This window comes from Drosophila guanche, unplaced genomic scaffold (genome assembly GCF_900245975.1).
Source record: "Drosophila guanche unplaced genomic scaffold, DGUA_6, whole genome shotgun sequence".
NCBI classification, from domain to species: domain Eukaryota; kingdom Metazoa; phylum Arthropoda; class Insecta; order Diptera; family Drosophilidae; genus Drosophila; species Drosophila guanche.
The window spans coordinates 5,778,500-5,795,092 of record NW_022995747.1 but is presented as its reverse complement, the minus strand read 5'-3'; the positions used below and the strand labels follow the sequence as shown (position 1 = coordinate 5,795,092).

The following is a 16,593-nucleotide window of genomic DNA, read 5'->3' as shown; positions in this document are numbered from 1 at the left end:
TGTTCTGTTCTGTGCTGTTCTGTGCTGTCGTGGCATATCCTGTTATGTTTTCTGTTTCTGTTCTGTCCTGCCATGTTTGCTTTACCCACTGTCCTAGTGTCCTACTGTCCTGCTGTCACAGTCTTCCTCTGCTCCTTCCCCTTCCCCTTTCCCATCCATCCACCATTATTTCGTCCTCGTTGACAACTGTATTCGTGTGTCATGTCGTGAATGGTTTTGTATCTATGTATATATGTCGTTTCGAGGATAATATTAAGTGTGTACGAGAGTAGTGTTTGTGTGTGAACAGAGTGGGTTTCGGCATAGTCGAGTGGGCTCTAGGGATGAGTTCTCTGGCAGTGGCTGTGCCTGTGCCTGTGGATTGTTGAAATTTGACTAATTTCGGCTTTCAATATTCGGAATTCAACTTAAAATGCAATATGCTGTATTTCCCCTTTACTTTCTCTCTCTTTTTGTTTGCTTCTTTAATGATATCGTACAGAATTTGTTGCTACTATTCATCATCTGAGTTGAATTTATTTTTGGTAGCACTTCGCAGCAGCACAGCCCAGCACAGCACTCATAAAAGGTTAATTTTATTTTCCCTGGCATTCTCGCACTCTGCTTTCTGTCGGTCGCCTCTCCTCTATGGCCTGCCCTGCAATCGGATGCGGACTCAGATGCAGATGCACAGATACGCGGCATACCCTCGCCGCTGTAAATCTCTGCAGAATCTGTGCATTTGCGTGTGTTTTCCATTTGCATTCACGCAGAGTAATTAAAATGATAGTTACAATTCCATCATCATCCGGCATCGCATTGCCCCGGAAAATCCAAGAGAGAGCGAAACAGAGAGAGAGAGAGAGCCAGGCAGAGGGCAGGGATGGCCGTGTGTACCGTGCGTGCCGTTATTCGGGTGGGCAAATCCAGATGGGGGAATATGCTAAAAGCATAGTTTAAATGTTCCCTAGTTAGGTTCTCCCGATCTCTGTTCCCTCTTCTCCTTACACTCTCCACTCCCTGCCATTCACCCAATTACTCTCTATTTGGCTGTTGGTTTACACTTGTCTCTTTTGCTCCTGCTTTTTGGCGGTTTCCATTTGTTTTTTTAATTAGTTAAAACGATTTAAAATGAATAAAATATCGCCCCTGTCTGCGGTAGTCATTACTGCCCCTCCGCGACGGGGGGAGAGGGAGAGGGAGAGGGAGAGGGAGAGGTGTGTGTACGATGTAATTAAAATTATCTATGTATGTACAAGTCTACCAAGGAATGGCAGGATTTCCATTCGCCATTCGCCATTCACCATCGCCATCCGCCAACTACTAGAGCGGATACCAAACAATAATACTTTGATTACAACATTCACGGCTAATGTTGCGCTGTCAAAAAGGAGGTACGCATATTGGTGGGGAAAAGGATGCTGAATAAATCGCAGGATGTGGCAGCCAGGAAGCGCCGTTTGCTGCTGTTTGCTCTGGCTCTATGTGCCTATGTGCAAATTTGCTTTCGGTTCAGTTCATAATATCAAAAAACAAAATTTCCCGCACCACGTCAGCAAACATTGCACACAGCAGCAGCAGCAGCAACAACAACAACAACAACAGCAGCGGCAGCGGCAGCGGCAGCGACAGAGGAAAAATTAATTGGGTCGAGGAAAAGCAAACCCCGGTAAAAGGAATCCCCTGGTGGTGAAATGAAGTGAAGTAGTACAAATATTTGCCAGAATACTTTCCCCCTTAATTATTGTAGTAATTCATTGCATTCATGTGTTTAATTATTCCACACACATGCACACGTGTGTGTGTGTGTGTGTGTGTGTGGGTGTGGTCATGTAAGTGAAATTTATCATGTACTTATCATTGACTTCTATAACTTACATTTTACATTATCAAGCTCGAATTTGAAACGTTCTACATACACAAAAAATACTTATAATGCGTGCCTCCACCCACTCTCTTCGCCTTCACCCTCTCTCGCTCTTCACTCTTTTGTTTTCCACAAAAATCTCACACCAATTAATAATACCTTTACATATGATATACCCAGAGAGAGAGAGAGAGAGAGAGAGAGAGAGGCAGAGAGAGTGTTGGGGTACCTCTGGCATCGACCTCTCTCGTATTCACCCAATTAGATTTTGATTTTATTTATTTGCCATTTTTCCACTTCTTTCTACATTAAATTAGATTACACACAAATATGCAGAGATATACATACATATATATGTATATGTATACTTTATGTAAATGCTAATGCCATACATACATACATAAATCTATGTTTTATTCAGATTTAGCTGACATTGCATTTGGTCTACTTGCAGGGGAAATTGTGTGTGTTGCTGGGTGTGATGGGCTGTTGATAACTAAAAGGATTTCTTCTATAGGTATTCTAGGATAGGAACGGATAAACACTACATTTATGTACGTATATGTATGGGTAGATTGACTAGATGACAACTGCTAATACAATACAAATCATAGGTACTAGGAGTCCTCGAATAATCCCAGCAGTTGCTGCGGGAATTTGGGAAAACAATTTGCCAGAGGATAACAGATTAAAAGTAGATTTGATTTCATTTGATTTGATTTGATTTTAAAAACATTTGATTTGGCACGACTCGTTTCGGTTTCTTTCTCCATATACGATATACATAGGTAGGTAGGGGAGTATAAAATGATTTTGATTTAAAAGTCCTTAAGCAATTAGCAATACATTTACATATGTACAGAAAGAAGTGGGATTAGGAACTACTTCAAAGTGGGAGGGAGACTAAAGACTAAAGACTAAAGACTAAAGACTGTCTGCATACATATACTATATTCATATATTCAATCATTGTACATCGATGTTGGCTATATAGTTTCTGTACCTGTGTTTAAATCTGCCATAATAATAAATCTGCTAACATTATGGGTATAAATATGTAATATGCTCTTTGTGTTTATGCTACGACGATGCTATGAATACGATTCCCACATCCTGGCTCTAATCCTATTCAGTGTCTGATCTCTAAAACGTAATTCAATAATAAAACACTCCACCAACAAACTCTAGCACCCCAGAAGCAAATGCTCTCTCCATCTCTATGGATATCTGACATCTATTTATACCTTATGAAGATCAGTTTTTGGTCGCTATAATCTCTGGCATTACATTATCTTTACAGCATTACGGAGAGGGGGATACAACTATTCGATTTCTAGCTACGCATTGGGGACAGTTCGGAGATCTCCAAATGGAATACACAAGTATACAGAAGTATACAGAAGTTTATATGCGATAACATTGTTTCTATGTGGTGCGATTCAAAGGGGGATTCTCTTTCTTGTTTCGGATTCTCTATAGTAAATTCTAATCATTTTTGTGGGTGATGCTGTGGCAGTCAAAGGATTGTTTCGGCTGCTATTTGGTACATGTACACCTCATCTGTGTCTGAGAACTGATATGAAACAAACGATTGCCAAGGAGTTGGGTTGAGTGAATGAATGATTTGGCTGTGGCACTGTCTCTGGTTTCTGGGGGGCACGAATCTATTTGGACCTATTTACACCTGCGTTCCATAATACTATAGCGACACAAACTCTCCTCTGTCCTTGTCCTGGCCCTGGCCGGACTCTGTCTGGTGCTGCTGCTGATGATGATCCGACTGCGACTGCTCTCCGCCGACGGACTGCTGCTCGGACTGGTTCTGGTTCTCGTTGAAGAGCGTCTCGTTCTCGTACTGCTCCTCGTCGTCGGGCAGCGAGAGCGTGGAGTTGCCCAGGCCTCCGCTGGCCGTGATGCGGCGTCCCATGTTGTCGTACTTGGGGTACGCGGAACTATCGACGCCGCCGCCTCCACTCTTGCCACAGAGTGGCCGCAGCGGCGTCACATCGATGGGTGGCGTCTGGCAGGCTGAGGGCTGTGGCGGGCCGTTGTTGATGCAGCTGACGCAGCTGGCGGCGGAGACGGGTGGCATGACGCTGGCACTGGAGTTGGGGTGGTGGCACTGCACCACAGCCGTCACGGCGGGCGGTGGGGGAGGCGGTGGCAGCTCCATGGGATTACTCTGGCCATTGCCCACGCAGTGGTAGGTCGTCTGGTGGCTATGCGAGTCCACATATCCGCTGGCATCCAGGTTGTAGGTCACGATCTCATCGTGCGGATACAGGCCAGTGGTGGCGCCTTGCTGCTGCTGTTGCTGGTGATGGTTCTGCTGCTGCTGCTGCTGCAGTGAGGAATCCTTCTTGAGGATGCCACGTCGCGTGGTGTGCCGTGGCAGCGTGGCGAACTGGCCCTCGGGCACGCTCACAGTGCCAGCTCCCCCGTCGCTGCACTGGACGTCCTGCATCCGCTTGGGGATGTTCAGCAGATCCGGATACATGTTGAGATCCGCGCCGTCGAGCATGTCCTGCGTGACGGAGACGCGAATGAAGATGTTGCCCCCAAAGGCCGGATTCGGCACAATGTTTGAGCAGAACTCGGGTGGCGGTGGAAAGACGCCCACATTGAGGGGAAACTCCTCGGAGATCTGACCGGGATGCGTGTGGCTGTGTGTGTGCCCGGCCATAGACGTGGGCACGGTCATCATTCCGCATGTGGGATCCTTCACGGTCATCAGCTGCTGCCGCATATGCTGTGCCACGTTCTGACCCTGTCCCTGCTGCTGATGCTGCCCCTGTTGATGCGGCCCCTGCTGCTGCTGGTGCACCAACATTGTGCCATGGCCCAGGCCAGAGCGATGGTTCTCCACGGCATGGATCTCGATCTGGTTGAAGCTCAGACCGGCCGAGTCCGCTTTGTTGATGCTGATCGAGTTCGGATTGTTGTCGATGCCGTAGCTGTCGCCACGATCATTCGTGGTGGTGGTGACACTCGAGTCCAGGAGCTTCTTCTCCTGGTCATTGAAGCTGACGCTGGACTTGACGCCCGCCTTGCTGGTATGGCGATGCTGGCGGGTGGTGCGCTTGCAGAGGCACACCACAAACGAGATGGCAATGAGCAGGAAGACGGTGCCAAAGATGCCCATGATGAGGCCAAAGTACCAGAAGGTCTCTGGCGTCTTCACCAGCACATGCTGCACAATCTCGCTGAGGTAGATGCTGATGTTCTGGGTCATGCTCCCGATGGGATTGGCGCCCGTGCAGGCGTACGTGCCCGCATCCAGGCTGGTCACATTGAAGACGGTCAGGTTGCTCCACAGTTTGTCCGAGGCAATGCTCTCCGTGTCGAAGAGCACATTGTCGTTGTCCAGTATCTTGCCGTTGAGCTCCCAGGCGACGTCCGGCAGTGGATCGCCGTACACCAGGCAGCTGAAGGTCGTGTTGCTGCCAATGTCAATGTTCTGCACTTCCTCGTTGTTGAAGATCTCGACGCGGGGCGGACAGCCGAAGAGCTCATCGTCGACGCTGTCCCAGGTGCGATCCTTCTGCGCAGGCGGACCCTTGCACACGAGACTCACGGAGCTGAGGCGGCTGGCCACGTACCAGGAGCGGAACTTCCGCAGCTTGCAGTTGCACTGCCAGGGATTCTCCTCGAGGGAGAGAGTCTTCAGGTTGGCCATGTGCTGGAACACATACTCGCTGAGGCTCTCCAGCAGGTTGTTCTTGAGGTTGAGGAACTCCAGCAGATTGAGATTGGCCAGCGACATGGGATCGATGTACGAGATGAGGCAGTCGTGCATGTCCAGGGTGCGCAGATGGGGCAGAATGGGGAACTGGTAGGCGGCGAGGCGCTTCAGCGGATTGCCATTCAGGTAGAGTATCCGCAGGCGATCGTTGCCCATGAACGTGTCCTTGTCGAGCATCTCCAGTCGGTTGTCCGACAGATCGATCTCCACGAGGATCTTCAAGCTGCGAAACGACTCCTTGTGGATGTACTGCAGCTCGGATTTCTTCAGGTAAATGCGCTGCAGATTGAGCAGCCCCAAAGCCGAGAACTCCTCCCGGTTCAGGTATGGTATGTGGTTGTCATTCAGCACGAGCACCTGCAGCTCCGTGCTCAAAGTGCTCGGTATGCTGGTCAGCTGCAGGGAGCTGCAGATGGCCGACTTCTTGCCATTCGTCCACTTGCAGGTGCAGTTCGAAGCGCAGCTCAAGGACCAGTCATCGGCATAAGTCCAAGCCACCAAACAGAGCATCAACAAACACCAAACTAAATGGAGGGAAAGAAAGAGTGTGGAGGATAAAGCACGTGTTTGGACTGCATCCCCCGTCCCTGCACTCACCTGGTAGACACATCGTGGTCGTCGTGCTGCTCCTTCGTTGCTCCATGCTGTGCATTTGGCTACCCTTTTGCCGTCTCTCTCTCTCTCTGGGCGGCTTTCTCTTCACAGCCCGCTGCGTTCTGCGTTCTCTGCGTGTCCTCGGCGACCCTGCCAATTGATGACCCTAAATGGCTTTGGCTGATTCGATTGCCATGTTTCACATCATGTTGCCGCCGCCAGCAAAAAGGTCTCCATTACTCCACATTACTCAGCACTTTGGCTACACTTGCCACAACCAAAGCAGAAAACAGAAAGCAGAAAGAAGATCTCTGCACGACTCTTCTCTCCTCCGTATCTTATTGATTTTGCTCTTGCTGTAGCTCCTTCTCCTTCTCCTCTTTTGAGTTTTGTGTTCAGTTCTTTTCTTTTAATTTGCTGCCTGGCATAAAGGAAAGTTAGTCCTGCCTCTTTTTGTGTGCTGGGACTGGTAATGGTACTGGTGCTGGTACTGTGGGGAATCCTTTCTTTTAAATTCTTTAAATCTGCAAAATGTAAAAGAGAATCCGGTATTAGCGTTACGACAACCACTCCACACAATGCCCATTGTAGTTGTAGTTTCCCCGCCCCCTCCTTATACACTTGCCCCGTTTGTAATCTCTGTTTACTGTATTTAGCTTTGGTTCCGTATAGCGAGAGAGAGAGAGAAAGAGAGCCTGAACGGTGAATGGAAGATAATGGGAACGGGGAGAATGGCACGAGTAACTGGAGGATTGGGTGCCCGTGCCAAATGGATGGAGGTTTAAATCGCCTTTCAACAACATTTTGTAATTTGTTGTACGTCCAGCTGGACAACACAACAAAGCAGGAAACCGCAGGCATAGGCACAACTACATCCGCAACCCAAAGAGACAGAGAGAGACAGAGAGAGAGGGGTGAAGGGAGACAACAGGGCAGGCCCTATACTCCACTCCTGACATTGGCATCGACATCGGCATCGGCATCTTTAGAAAATCAGCATCAATAGCCTGTCGAATGCTTTTTACTTTTATGTTCCTCTTTCTCTCCACACTCTCCACCCTGCGCTCTCACCACTCACCACTCTCTGTGTGCTATCCGTTTTGTTAGCGTACTTCGGCCAGGAGCGGTTCAGCAGCACCAGTGCCTGCGCTTGCGAGCATTCAAATTCCTTGTTTTGTTAGTTATTTTAATCAACGGAATATGTCTAATTTCATTTAACTCCCCACAAACTACGTTTGAAAGAGCAGCCCCACAATGAGGTTTCCTGGAAGAAGCTGCCGTACATCCTACCCCCGCACTCACCGCAACACGCTGAATCCGCTCCGCTGCTGTTGCTGGGATGCAGAGATGGGGAATCGTGAAATGGAATGAATAGCGGGATGGGGACACGATGGAGGACAGACAATGAAAACGTAAAAAGCTCAAAAGGTTCATTTGTCAATTTGCCATTTGAATTTGTATTTGAGAATTCACTTGGCCGCTTTTGCCGCTTTGTCCTGCAGCAGCGTCACCCTGCTGCCACACCAGTCCGACCCCACCAACCCCACCGACAAAGCACACACAGTCAAACCTTGGCAGCAGCCTCAATTTTTGCTCTTCTCTGGCAGCCGTCGCTTGGGTGGTGGCTAGGGGCAGGGGAAGGGGCAGGGGCAGGTCCTGGCAATGCGGATAATATTTCCTGTGTCAGTGCACCAGCAGTTGGCAGTTGCAATTGCTGACTTGCCACAGTGCTCGACTGCTATCCATCCCCTCCAGCACGACTTCCCTCTGCCTGCCATATCGTAGACATTTTTATATTTGCTGCTCTTCATGAGAAGGAGGCGGCACTCGTGGTGGGGCGGGGCACGGGGCACGGGGCACTATGGGCTGGAACCGCATCGGCATCAGCATCGGAGCCACTCACAGGATCGGTTTTGATATTCATAAATGTGGCACAGTGGGCCAAAAAAGCAAAGCTAATTTGATGGCCAATTGCCAAGAAGTCGGCGAAAGAATATTAAAAAAATATTATGGTATGGCAGCGGACTCTGCAACTGCAGGCCGCAACTCGTAAAGCAAATCAATTAACTGATACCACACAGACAGAACGAGGCAGCAGCAGATACTCAAACAGAGATGCTCGTACAGAGAGACGATGATGATGCCCCACAAAGATACGAGCTATTGTCTGGGCCTCTGTGGCCTCTGTGGCTTGGCCTCTGGCAGGCCCCTGGCCTCTATCATCGGGCTAATCTCTCATAAGAAAGGCCTGGTAATTGTTAACCTGTAAATGAAGGACTCTGCAATGGGCATTCGGTAATTTGATTTCGAATCCCATACCCAGATAATCTCTGCCAGCTTATCCGCAAAATGTTTCCATCTTTCGAATTGGATTTCGCATCAGACTCTGACTTTGGTTTCTTCGGTGCACAGCGAAGGATGCATCAGTGCATCTCTCTCAGCAACAATTGGAATCGACGCAACCCACCATGGTGGCATGCCATTCGATATGGAACTGGCATTGGGCCTTACTTATTTATTAATACACGTACAGTACAGCGCAGTACAATGCCATGTGAAATGAAGTAAATTGAAATTGAATTTGCTTGTCTTCGTCTGCTAGGAAATGCCAAGCAATTTCTGCAATCATAAAATGCGGGCCCAAGGATGTCAGTATTGGAATAGGATGGATGAATGGATTTATTTATTTATTGTTATCATAGCAGGAACAGGGAATTACTCCTAAGGACGGTAGCCAAAGAATATATTTAAGGAACAAAATCCTGAGAAATTGTCACTCCTTTGCTCTGCCATAACTAGTTAATGTCTCCCCGCTTAGTTGTCGCATTAAAAAATCATCAAAGTTGGCACAGCAAAGAGACAGAACAGAACTGCGTCCTGGAATATCCCTTTCGTCAAACGAGATATTTAATTCATTAATTATCCCCCCAGTGGCGCGTGGTGCAATGAAAATTCATCAAAGTGTACCAAGCGCAACTCAACTGGAAATTGTTTATAAATTATTTATATGTTAAATGTATTTACGTTTGTCAAATGAAATTCATGTAAAATGAAAACAATTGATTACGGATGCGAGGACCCACAAAGGGCTGTGTCGAATTAATTACGAGCAAAAATAAATATTTCCCCACTTAAATCGTGTTACTACTATTTCCCATTCAAATGGAATTTCAAATTTAATTTACATTTATCTCCTTAATCTCTGAGAGGCCATTCATTATCTATTTCATGGACACTTTTTTTTTAGTTTTAGTTTCCCGCTCTCTCTCTCTCTCTCTGTTTGGGTTTTTCGGTTTTACTTTCCATTTGACAATTGAAATTCAATTTCAATTTGTTCGCGGATGGAAAAGTTGACTAATCCGCCCCTTGACCACGCCCCCCTCATTTGTAAAACTTCATCAAATGTAATTGTCGGAAAACAGCAAAAAGTCCTTGTCCAGGGCCAACAATTGGAGGCCATCCAATGCTCCATGCTCCTCCATGCTGCATTACCAAATTAAAAACAAAAACTAAACTAAACTTTTCTGCTTTTTATTTTTAACTTTCATTTCTCTCTCCTCTCTCTAGGCTCTCCACACTCTACACTCTCTTTTTTTCGTGTTTCTCTAAAAAACTTTGCTTCCTTTGTCGTCATCCTCCTGGCACGGTGCGTAAACAGAGGCGTGGCATACACATATTGTTTAGGGGGGGGGCCGACATAACTTTTTTACGTTGCATAATTTTTGAATGGAAATTTTATTTAATTATTCAAGCTATTATAAAACTGTGTAAAGTTATTTGAACATATTTTTAATTAGGAGTAAACATTTATGAAGCTTCCAAGGTGAAGTTGTTTAATGTTTGCTGCCAGTTGTATTAATTGCTTTCCGGTTTGGTTTCTCTGACTGGTAATTCCGTTCCAACAATAGAAATGCTTGTCCTTGGAGAGCTCAGATATTTAAATACCCACAAGCATTCATAAATATCGAGTGTTTTGCCGAATAAATATCACACTTCAAACATATTTATTATTCCATTTATGAGAAATATATCTGTAGATATTTATGCAACTATTTTCTTCAAAAAGAACACAAACACCGTTTGCCAGCACATTTATTAATAGATTTTCAGTTAAAATTCCCTAAAGGTCTGGTGGCTTGTGGCAAACGAAGACGAAGAAAACGAAGATGTCTCCCCCCTTGGGACTGCGCCTCTGTGTTTCGTATGCAAATCGTTTCTTTGCGCTTGGCTGCGCTCTCTTTCACTTCGCACTTCCTGTCTTCAGCCACGCCCGCTGACACGCCCACTGGCGCGCCCATGCTATTGTTTTGTTATTGCATAAGCACGTGCGAATGTGCGTGCAAATGCAAATGGCGATGGAAAAGTTTTTAAATTGAGCAAACATTAGCAAAAAGGCGAATCTAGAAGTGGATCAGGACAGGGGCAGGACCTCGACATTGCAGAGAGACAATAAGAGCTGGGGCAGGGGAGGGGAGGGGAGGCTGCTCTTATCGGACATCGTTGTGGGCTTTTGGCCTATTTGTTTTCTCTTGTTTTCGAGCTTGTTAAGACTTGCGAGTCCTTCAGAGTACAACCAGGCACCAGGCACCAGGCACCAGCACCACCAAAAGTGTAAATTGCAAACTTTTGTGCAGTGTACCAGTGGTGGGGTGGGTAGGGCCAGGGCCAGGGGCAGGGGCAGGGGCAGACCACTTTGCCGTGCAACAAATCCGCACATAATCGGAAAATGTCACAGAGCACACAAACAACAACAACAACAACAACAAAATACAGAGCAGAAAAAAACAATATTAATGGCACTTGTCGCTGCCTCCGGGTCGAGATTAGATGACGCTGACGTTGACCGTGTTGAGAGTTTTATTGCTGTGCGGAAATGGTTTTCATAAATACACCGAAACTTCCCACAGACAAAGAGTGCGGAAAGAGAGGCAACAAGAGTAGCAGTCAGAGATAGAGAGAGCGAGACAGAGGCAATGCAATTATCTGGAAGCAAAGTGCAAGCGGGAAATGTACGTGCGAAACGAGGAACAGGACATTCGCCTTAGCCAAGAGCAGAGACAGCAAAGGCGCTCAGCATTGCAGTCAGAGTTTGGGGCGAGAGGGAAAAGGGAAGCGGGAAGCGGGTAGAGAAATGAAGTGAAGAGGCCCCTGGAGACAAGGCACACCCGGGGAGATGTATGACTGTGGAAGGACACGACACGATGCGATGCGATGCAATGCGATGAAATGCATGTGCCTGGGATCTGGTATCTGGACGGAGACGCCCCGGGCTGGGCTGGGCCTGGCTGTGCTGTGCTGTGCTGTGCTGTGCTGACGACGGAGTGCCAACAAATGCAATTGTTATTGTTTGCCGTAACCTTCAGCATTCAGAGCATTATGCATTTATCATGGCTTCTGCTATGAGATTGTGGCACAAGACAAGGAGCGGCATCCAGATTAGTTGGTCTCCTGGTCCGTGTTTAGCCGATGGTTACTGGTTTGTTGGTACACCAAACACTCGATGGCATCGGCATCTAATGCCCCCTGCCTACACCCTTCATTAATTAGCAGCAACAGCAGGCCAGCCTGCCACTCAAGCATTCCATTCCACCCGAGTCCAGCAGAAATGCCATTGTGGTGCCTGAAATGCTTAACTCGTTTTAATCACTCAAATGGGGCTCAGTCATGGCCATTCATTATTCATTAACCTCTGCGCATGAAGCTCGTTGTAATTGACTTTAAATATAATCGCCCAGACTTCAGCTCTCTCTCTCTCTCTCTCTTGCTTTCATTCAAAGTGCAGCAGTGCGTGTGAGCCATTCCATTTTCTTATTGTTAATCAACAAATAATTATAAGTATCCGCTCCATTGGCTGCATTCGAGATGTATCTCCTTTTGTTTTGTAAGCACAGATGAATTCATTGTGTCTATGGGCAGTAGATATTTACAGATATTTTGTTTGGTTTTGCTTAGCTGAAACTTTGGCCTTCTCCTCTCAGCTGCTTCTGTGTGTATCTTAGAAATTATAAATAGTTCTGGGCATGGGTTAACTTCTATGCGTTGTTGGGTAGAGGTTTCCCTTGGAAGTTATTCTTGGCCCACTCAAGTGTAACCTTTTTTCTGCACAGCTGTGCAATCAGCTGTGACCCATTGGAACTGAAACTGAAACTGAAACTGGAATTTTCTCAATTTGTTGAATCTTTCCGTTCGTTATGCTGCCTGCATAGCTCTGAGGTAAATTATCTCACAATGAAATGAAATGATAATTCTCTTTTCTTTGGCGAACAAATGTGCCACATCTTGCCTCACTGGATGGGGCAACTCTTTTCCCATATTCCCCCATCAAAGATAGAGGCTACCTGCATTGCGTGTCCCCTTTTGGTAATCCCGAGTTAATTGGGTTAATTGTGTTGCTTTGTTTTGGGTGCTGTGCCTCATTAGGAAAGGGTATATCAATTTCGGCATAAACCGCAGATAAACTCGTTGCTCATTGTCATTGTCGTTGCTGCAGGAGTCGCAGCGTTGAGTGTTGTTGCCACTGTTGTTGGCTGTCAGAGCTTACAATTGTTTGCCATCGTTGTCAGCGTCGTTCTGGTGGTTTTGCTGCAATTCCGTTTGGGCAGCAGCAGCAGCAGCAGCAGCAGCAGCAGCAGCTGTACCTATAACTCTAGTTGTTGCTGCCACCGCTGGCCTTTGTTGCAGCTATTGTTGTGGCAGCTGCGCATGCCGGTCTGCTCTTGGCAGCTTTACAACTGCAAAACCATTTGAGTTGATGCTGAAACGAGACATCGGCCAGGACGGTATTCAGCCAGACATCAGACGACGTCGTCGTCGTCGTCGTCGTCGTCGGCGACGCCAGCGACATGACCTCAGCCAGCACACAACATTTTTGGTTATGGCAAATGGAGAGTGGAGAGCAGAGAGAAAGGATTTGTATGCGTATGCACAGAGCTCTGAGCACTCGGAGAGCCATCAGTATATTTGTGTAGAACCGCAAAAATACACAAACGACCCATCCCGGGCAGCACAAGGGCTCCTGGATGGGGCGGAGGACAGAAGGATGATGTGGATGCTGATGACGAGCAGCCGTATGCATGGCGGTTGTTTGTTCCTCATATTTTGCCAGGACCACAGCCAGCCAGCAGAAGGTTGCAGATTGCAGAAGGAGAAGTGGGACTGGGAGTGGGAGTGGCAGTAGGTGGAGGCACAACCGGTAGCAGGAGCAAGACCACAATCAGAACCACGACCCGGGCCACGAGCCAGCGACAGACAATTACAATACAAACAGCACAAAGGGAGAGTGGAAGTAGGAGCAGAAGGAGCAGCAGCAACAGCAATGCCGGCAGGGCAGGAAGTGGGCCGAAGATGCAGCAGCGCCAGAAGAATAAGAAGATGGCAAGGAAAGAGTGTGGGGAGTGGGGAGTGGGGAGAGAGCGACGCAAATGCTGTGTCCTGGCAGATAAGAAAGGCTGAGGATGAGTCTGAGGATCTATTACCATACAGAGAGCACAGCAGATACATCCTGGAGCGTCCATTGAGTGAAGTGTGTTAAGCAAACAGAGGAAGTGAAAGCCACCCACAACCTGCTCCTTCTCCAGAGGCTTGCTCCTTGCTGCTGCAGCAACAATGGCAATGCCTTGAATAACCAAAAAGGATGTTGACTTGCCGTTTGCTTAAAAGGAACTGCAGCTATTCCTGTGTACGTTGTCTGCCCTGCCATTGCCCCTTACCTATGTACACTCATATATTCATTTACTTGCTTGCCGCCAGATGTTGCCCCTTTCGTATGTCCTGGCCAGGCCGAAATTAGTCTCAGTCCCAGTCGCCGTCCGTGCCTCTCCGCAACCGCAGCCTCTGAATGCGGCCAAAGCAATGCGGAAGAATATTAAGCGGTTTTTAAGCGCCTGCATATTAAAAAGGATACAGAAAGGATAAAGCGGGCCCAAAAACAGAGACCGAAGGCAAAGTCGATAAGAGCAATACCCTCGAAATGAAGGGAAAACTTCTGAAAAGTAGATAAAATCTACTGAGGAAACAACTCTCTAAGATTTCCCATTCAAAGTGTGTGGCAAACTGATTGAAAGACCGAGCATACCCCGCAGCAAATGGGCAACAACTGGGCATCAGCAATGGGCCAGAGAGCGAGAACGGACATTGGAGCTGTTCGCAGAATTCCCTTGGCGTTTGGCTCGCCTCGCCAGTTTCGGGCTCCTTGGATCATTTGGCGATTTGCAAATTACCAACAAAATGCTCCTCCCCAGGCAGAGGTCAGGGGACAGAGGACAGAGGACAGAGGAGAGGCCAAAACAGAAGGACATTCGAGCGAGCAAGCGTGGTCAGCGATTGTGTGTGCAAAACTTTTGCTCGAAACATTTTTATTTAACTTTTATTTCTGTTTTTATGCTCCGCTTTTAGCGAGCTGTGCAGCTTCCCTCTAATACGTCCATTGGGTGCAGCTCGATTTGGCATTTCAAATGGATTGGGTGAGGGGTAGGGCAGGGGGGGGGGGGTGGGGTAGAGCGCGACAGCATCCACTTGGGTTCCACTTTGGTAACCCGAACCCTTTTTGTGTAGCCAATCGAGATCCGCTGGCACCTTTTGTGTTTTTGCTCCGTGTTCGTTGCTCTCCAACTGTCTGGCTGTGTGTGTGTGTGTGTGTGTGTGTGTGTGTGTGTGTGTGTGTGTGTGTGTGTGTGTGTGTGTGTGTGTGTGTGTGTGTTGTGTAATTAACTCACATTTGCAACGCCCACAATGGGGCGACATTTTGCCGGCTTTAATGAGTCACAAAACGGTTTTATGTGTCAAACGTTTGAAAATCCATTCGTCGATTGTCAGTGCAGACGCGAGAGGATGCCAGAGATAGAGTGTGGAGTGTCGATGATGATGATGATGATGCTGGCTGGCTGGCTGGCTGGCTGGCTGGCAGTCGAAGACCCACACAAAGGGTTCATTTAACAGCTAATTAAATGTTTAGTCGGCAGCATCTCTCATATGCCAAATGAAAGCAGCGCACAAGTATCCGATTCGATGATAGAAGAACACACAAAACCAATTCGTTAATCTGCCAAAGAGCATCCTGTTTGGATATGTCTTTGAAGCACAGACATCAACTGTCTGTCTGTCGATCTGTGCTTGCAGCTTTAAATAGGAGAAAGTAGAGCCTGAAAATAGAACTGTCTGCGTCTGTGTTTATTGTTAGAATTCTGAGGAGAGATGCGTAAACAAATCCAGTCGAAGGTGTCATTTATTTTCAGGGATGGGCTTTCGATTGCAGCATTTGGCAGCAGATCAATTCATCACTTTTTGGGCACAGCTTTCAGCTTTCAGTTTTCAGCTTTCAGTGTGTATCTTTGTGGCTGATGAAACTACTCTCCAGGGCAGCTTATATCTCCAGGAATACTTAAACCTAATCTCTGGCCATCTTTGCACAAATTGCCCATTGCCATAGAAGATAATCATTGATTTTTGGTTGTAGGCCACTGCCATAAATGAACCTGAAGCACACTCACCCAGAGACAGATCAAAACTAGAGCCATGTCCATTGTTTGAGATTACATCAGCCAACGATGGGCTCTTTAATTACTCGTTGTCCACTTTCAATGATTCTTGCTGCTGCTGCTGCTCCTGCTCTCTGCTCTTCTTTTTTTTGGTTTTCTTTAAGCATCGACAAGTTGTGTTAATTACTTGCCGGCAAAGTGCAAACCAACTAACCCAATTAGGATCGGAAAAGGGCCAGACACTGGCCAGCGCAGAGTCCGAGGCAGAGTCCGAGACAGACAGAGTGGTGGGAAAAGGAAGGTCCAAAAAGCAATAAACATCAACTTTGAGCTTTGATGGAATCCATCCGCGAACTGGCAAAATCGTTGGAGGTGGACACGGAGAAAGAAGTCCGGCATAGAGGCAGCAGCCAAGAGTTGGGGCAGTGGATCTCCGCACCTTCATTTGGGATTCAGTTTTTGGATATTACATTTTTGGCCAACCAGCTAGAGGCAGGGCGTGAGTGGCATTGCCACAAGCAAAAGGATGTTGCAAGCTTTATGGATTTGCCGTCCACAACGCCAACACTCAAGCCCGCAACCCACCAAACCGAAAACAGATTTTGCCCATCCAACAATTAGACTCCGGGTTACATTCACAAATTTTCAATGGCCCCGGAAAGTTGGCAAATCGCTTCGGTGGCTCAGTGAGTTAAGTTTCAACTTTTTGGGGGGGGGGGGTAATATCTACAGCTCGGAGCTGGTCGTGCTGCCGCCTCGTGCCGGGCGGGTGCGAGTTGCCAGCGAGAGAGGATTTGTAAGACGCTTGGAAATTAGCTTATAAATACGCAATTCCTGCTGGGCACGGGCACGGACACGGAGTAGAAAACTTGCTGGAATGAAAAGAAAACCAACTTGATGCAGAAGGACAACAACGAAGGAACGACAACGACAAC

General features: G+C 47.4%; 1 protein-coding gene across 1 annotated transcript in view; it reads right to left on the bottom strand.

Moving 5' to 3' along the window:
• Nucleotides 1-3,524: 3,524 nt before the first annotated feature.
• LOC117582761 overlaps nt 3,525-16,593 on the bottom strand; it is a 42,040-nt gene continuing 28,971 nt past the window's right edge. Inside the window, 2 exon segments of the mRNA XM_034270724.1 lie at nt 3,525-6,112; nt 6,186-6,706. Of these exon segments, the coding sequence (XP_034126615.1) occupies nt 3,525-6,112; nt 6,186-6,240 (2,643 nt within the window). The 5' untranslated portion in view covers nt 6,241-6,706.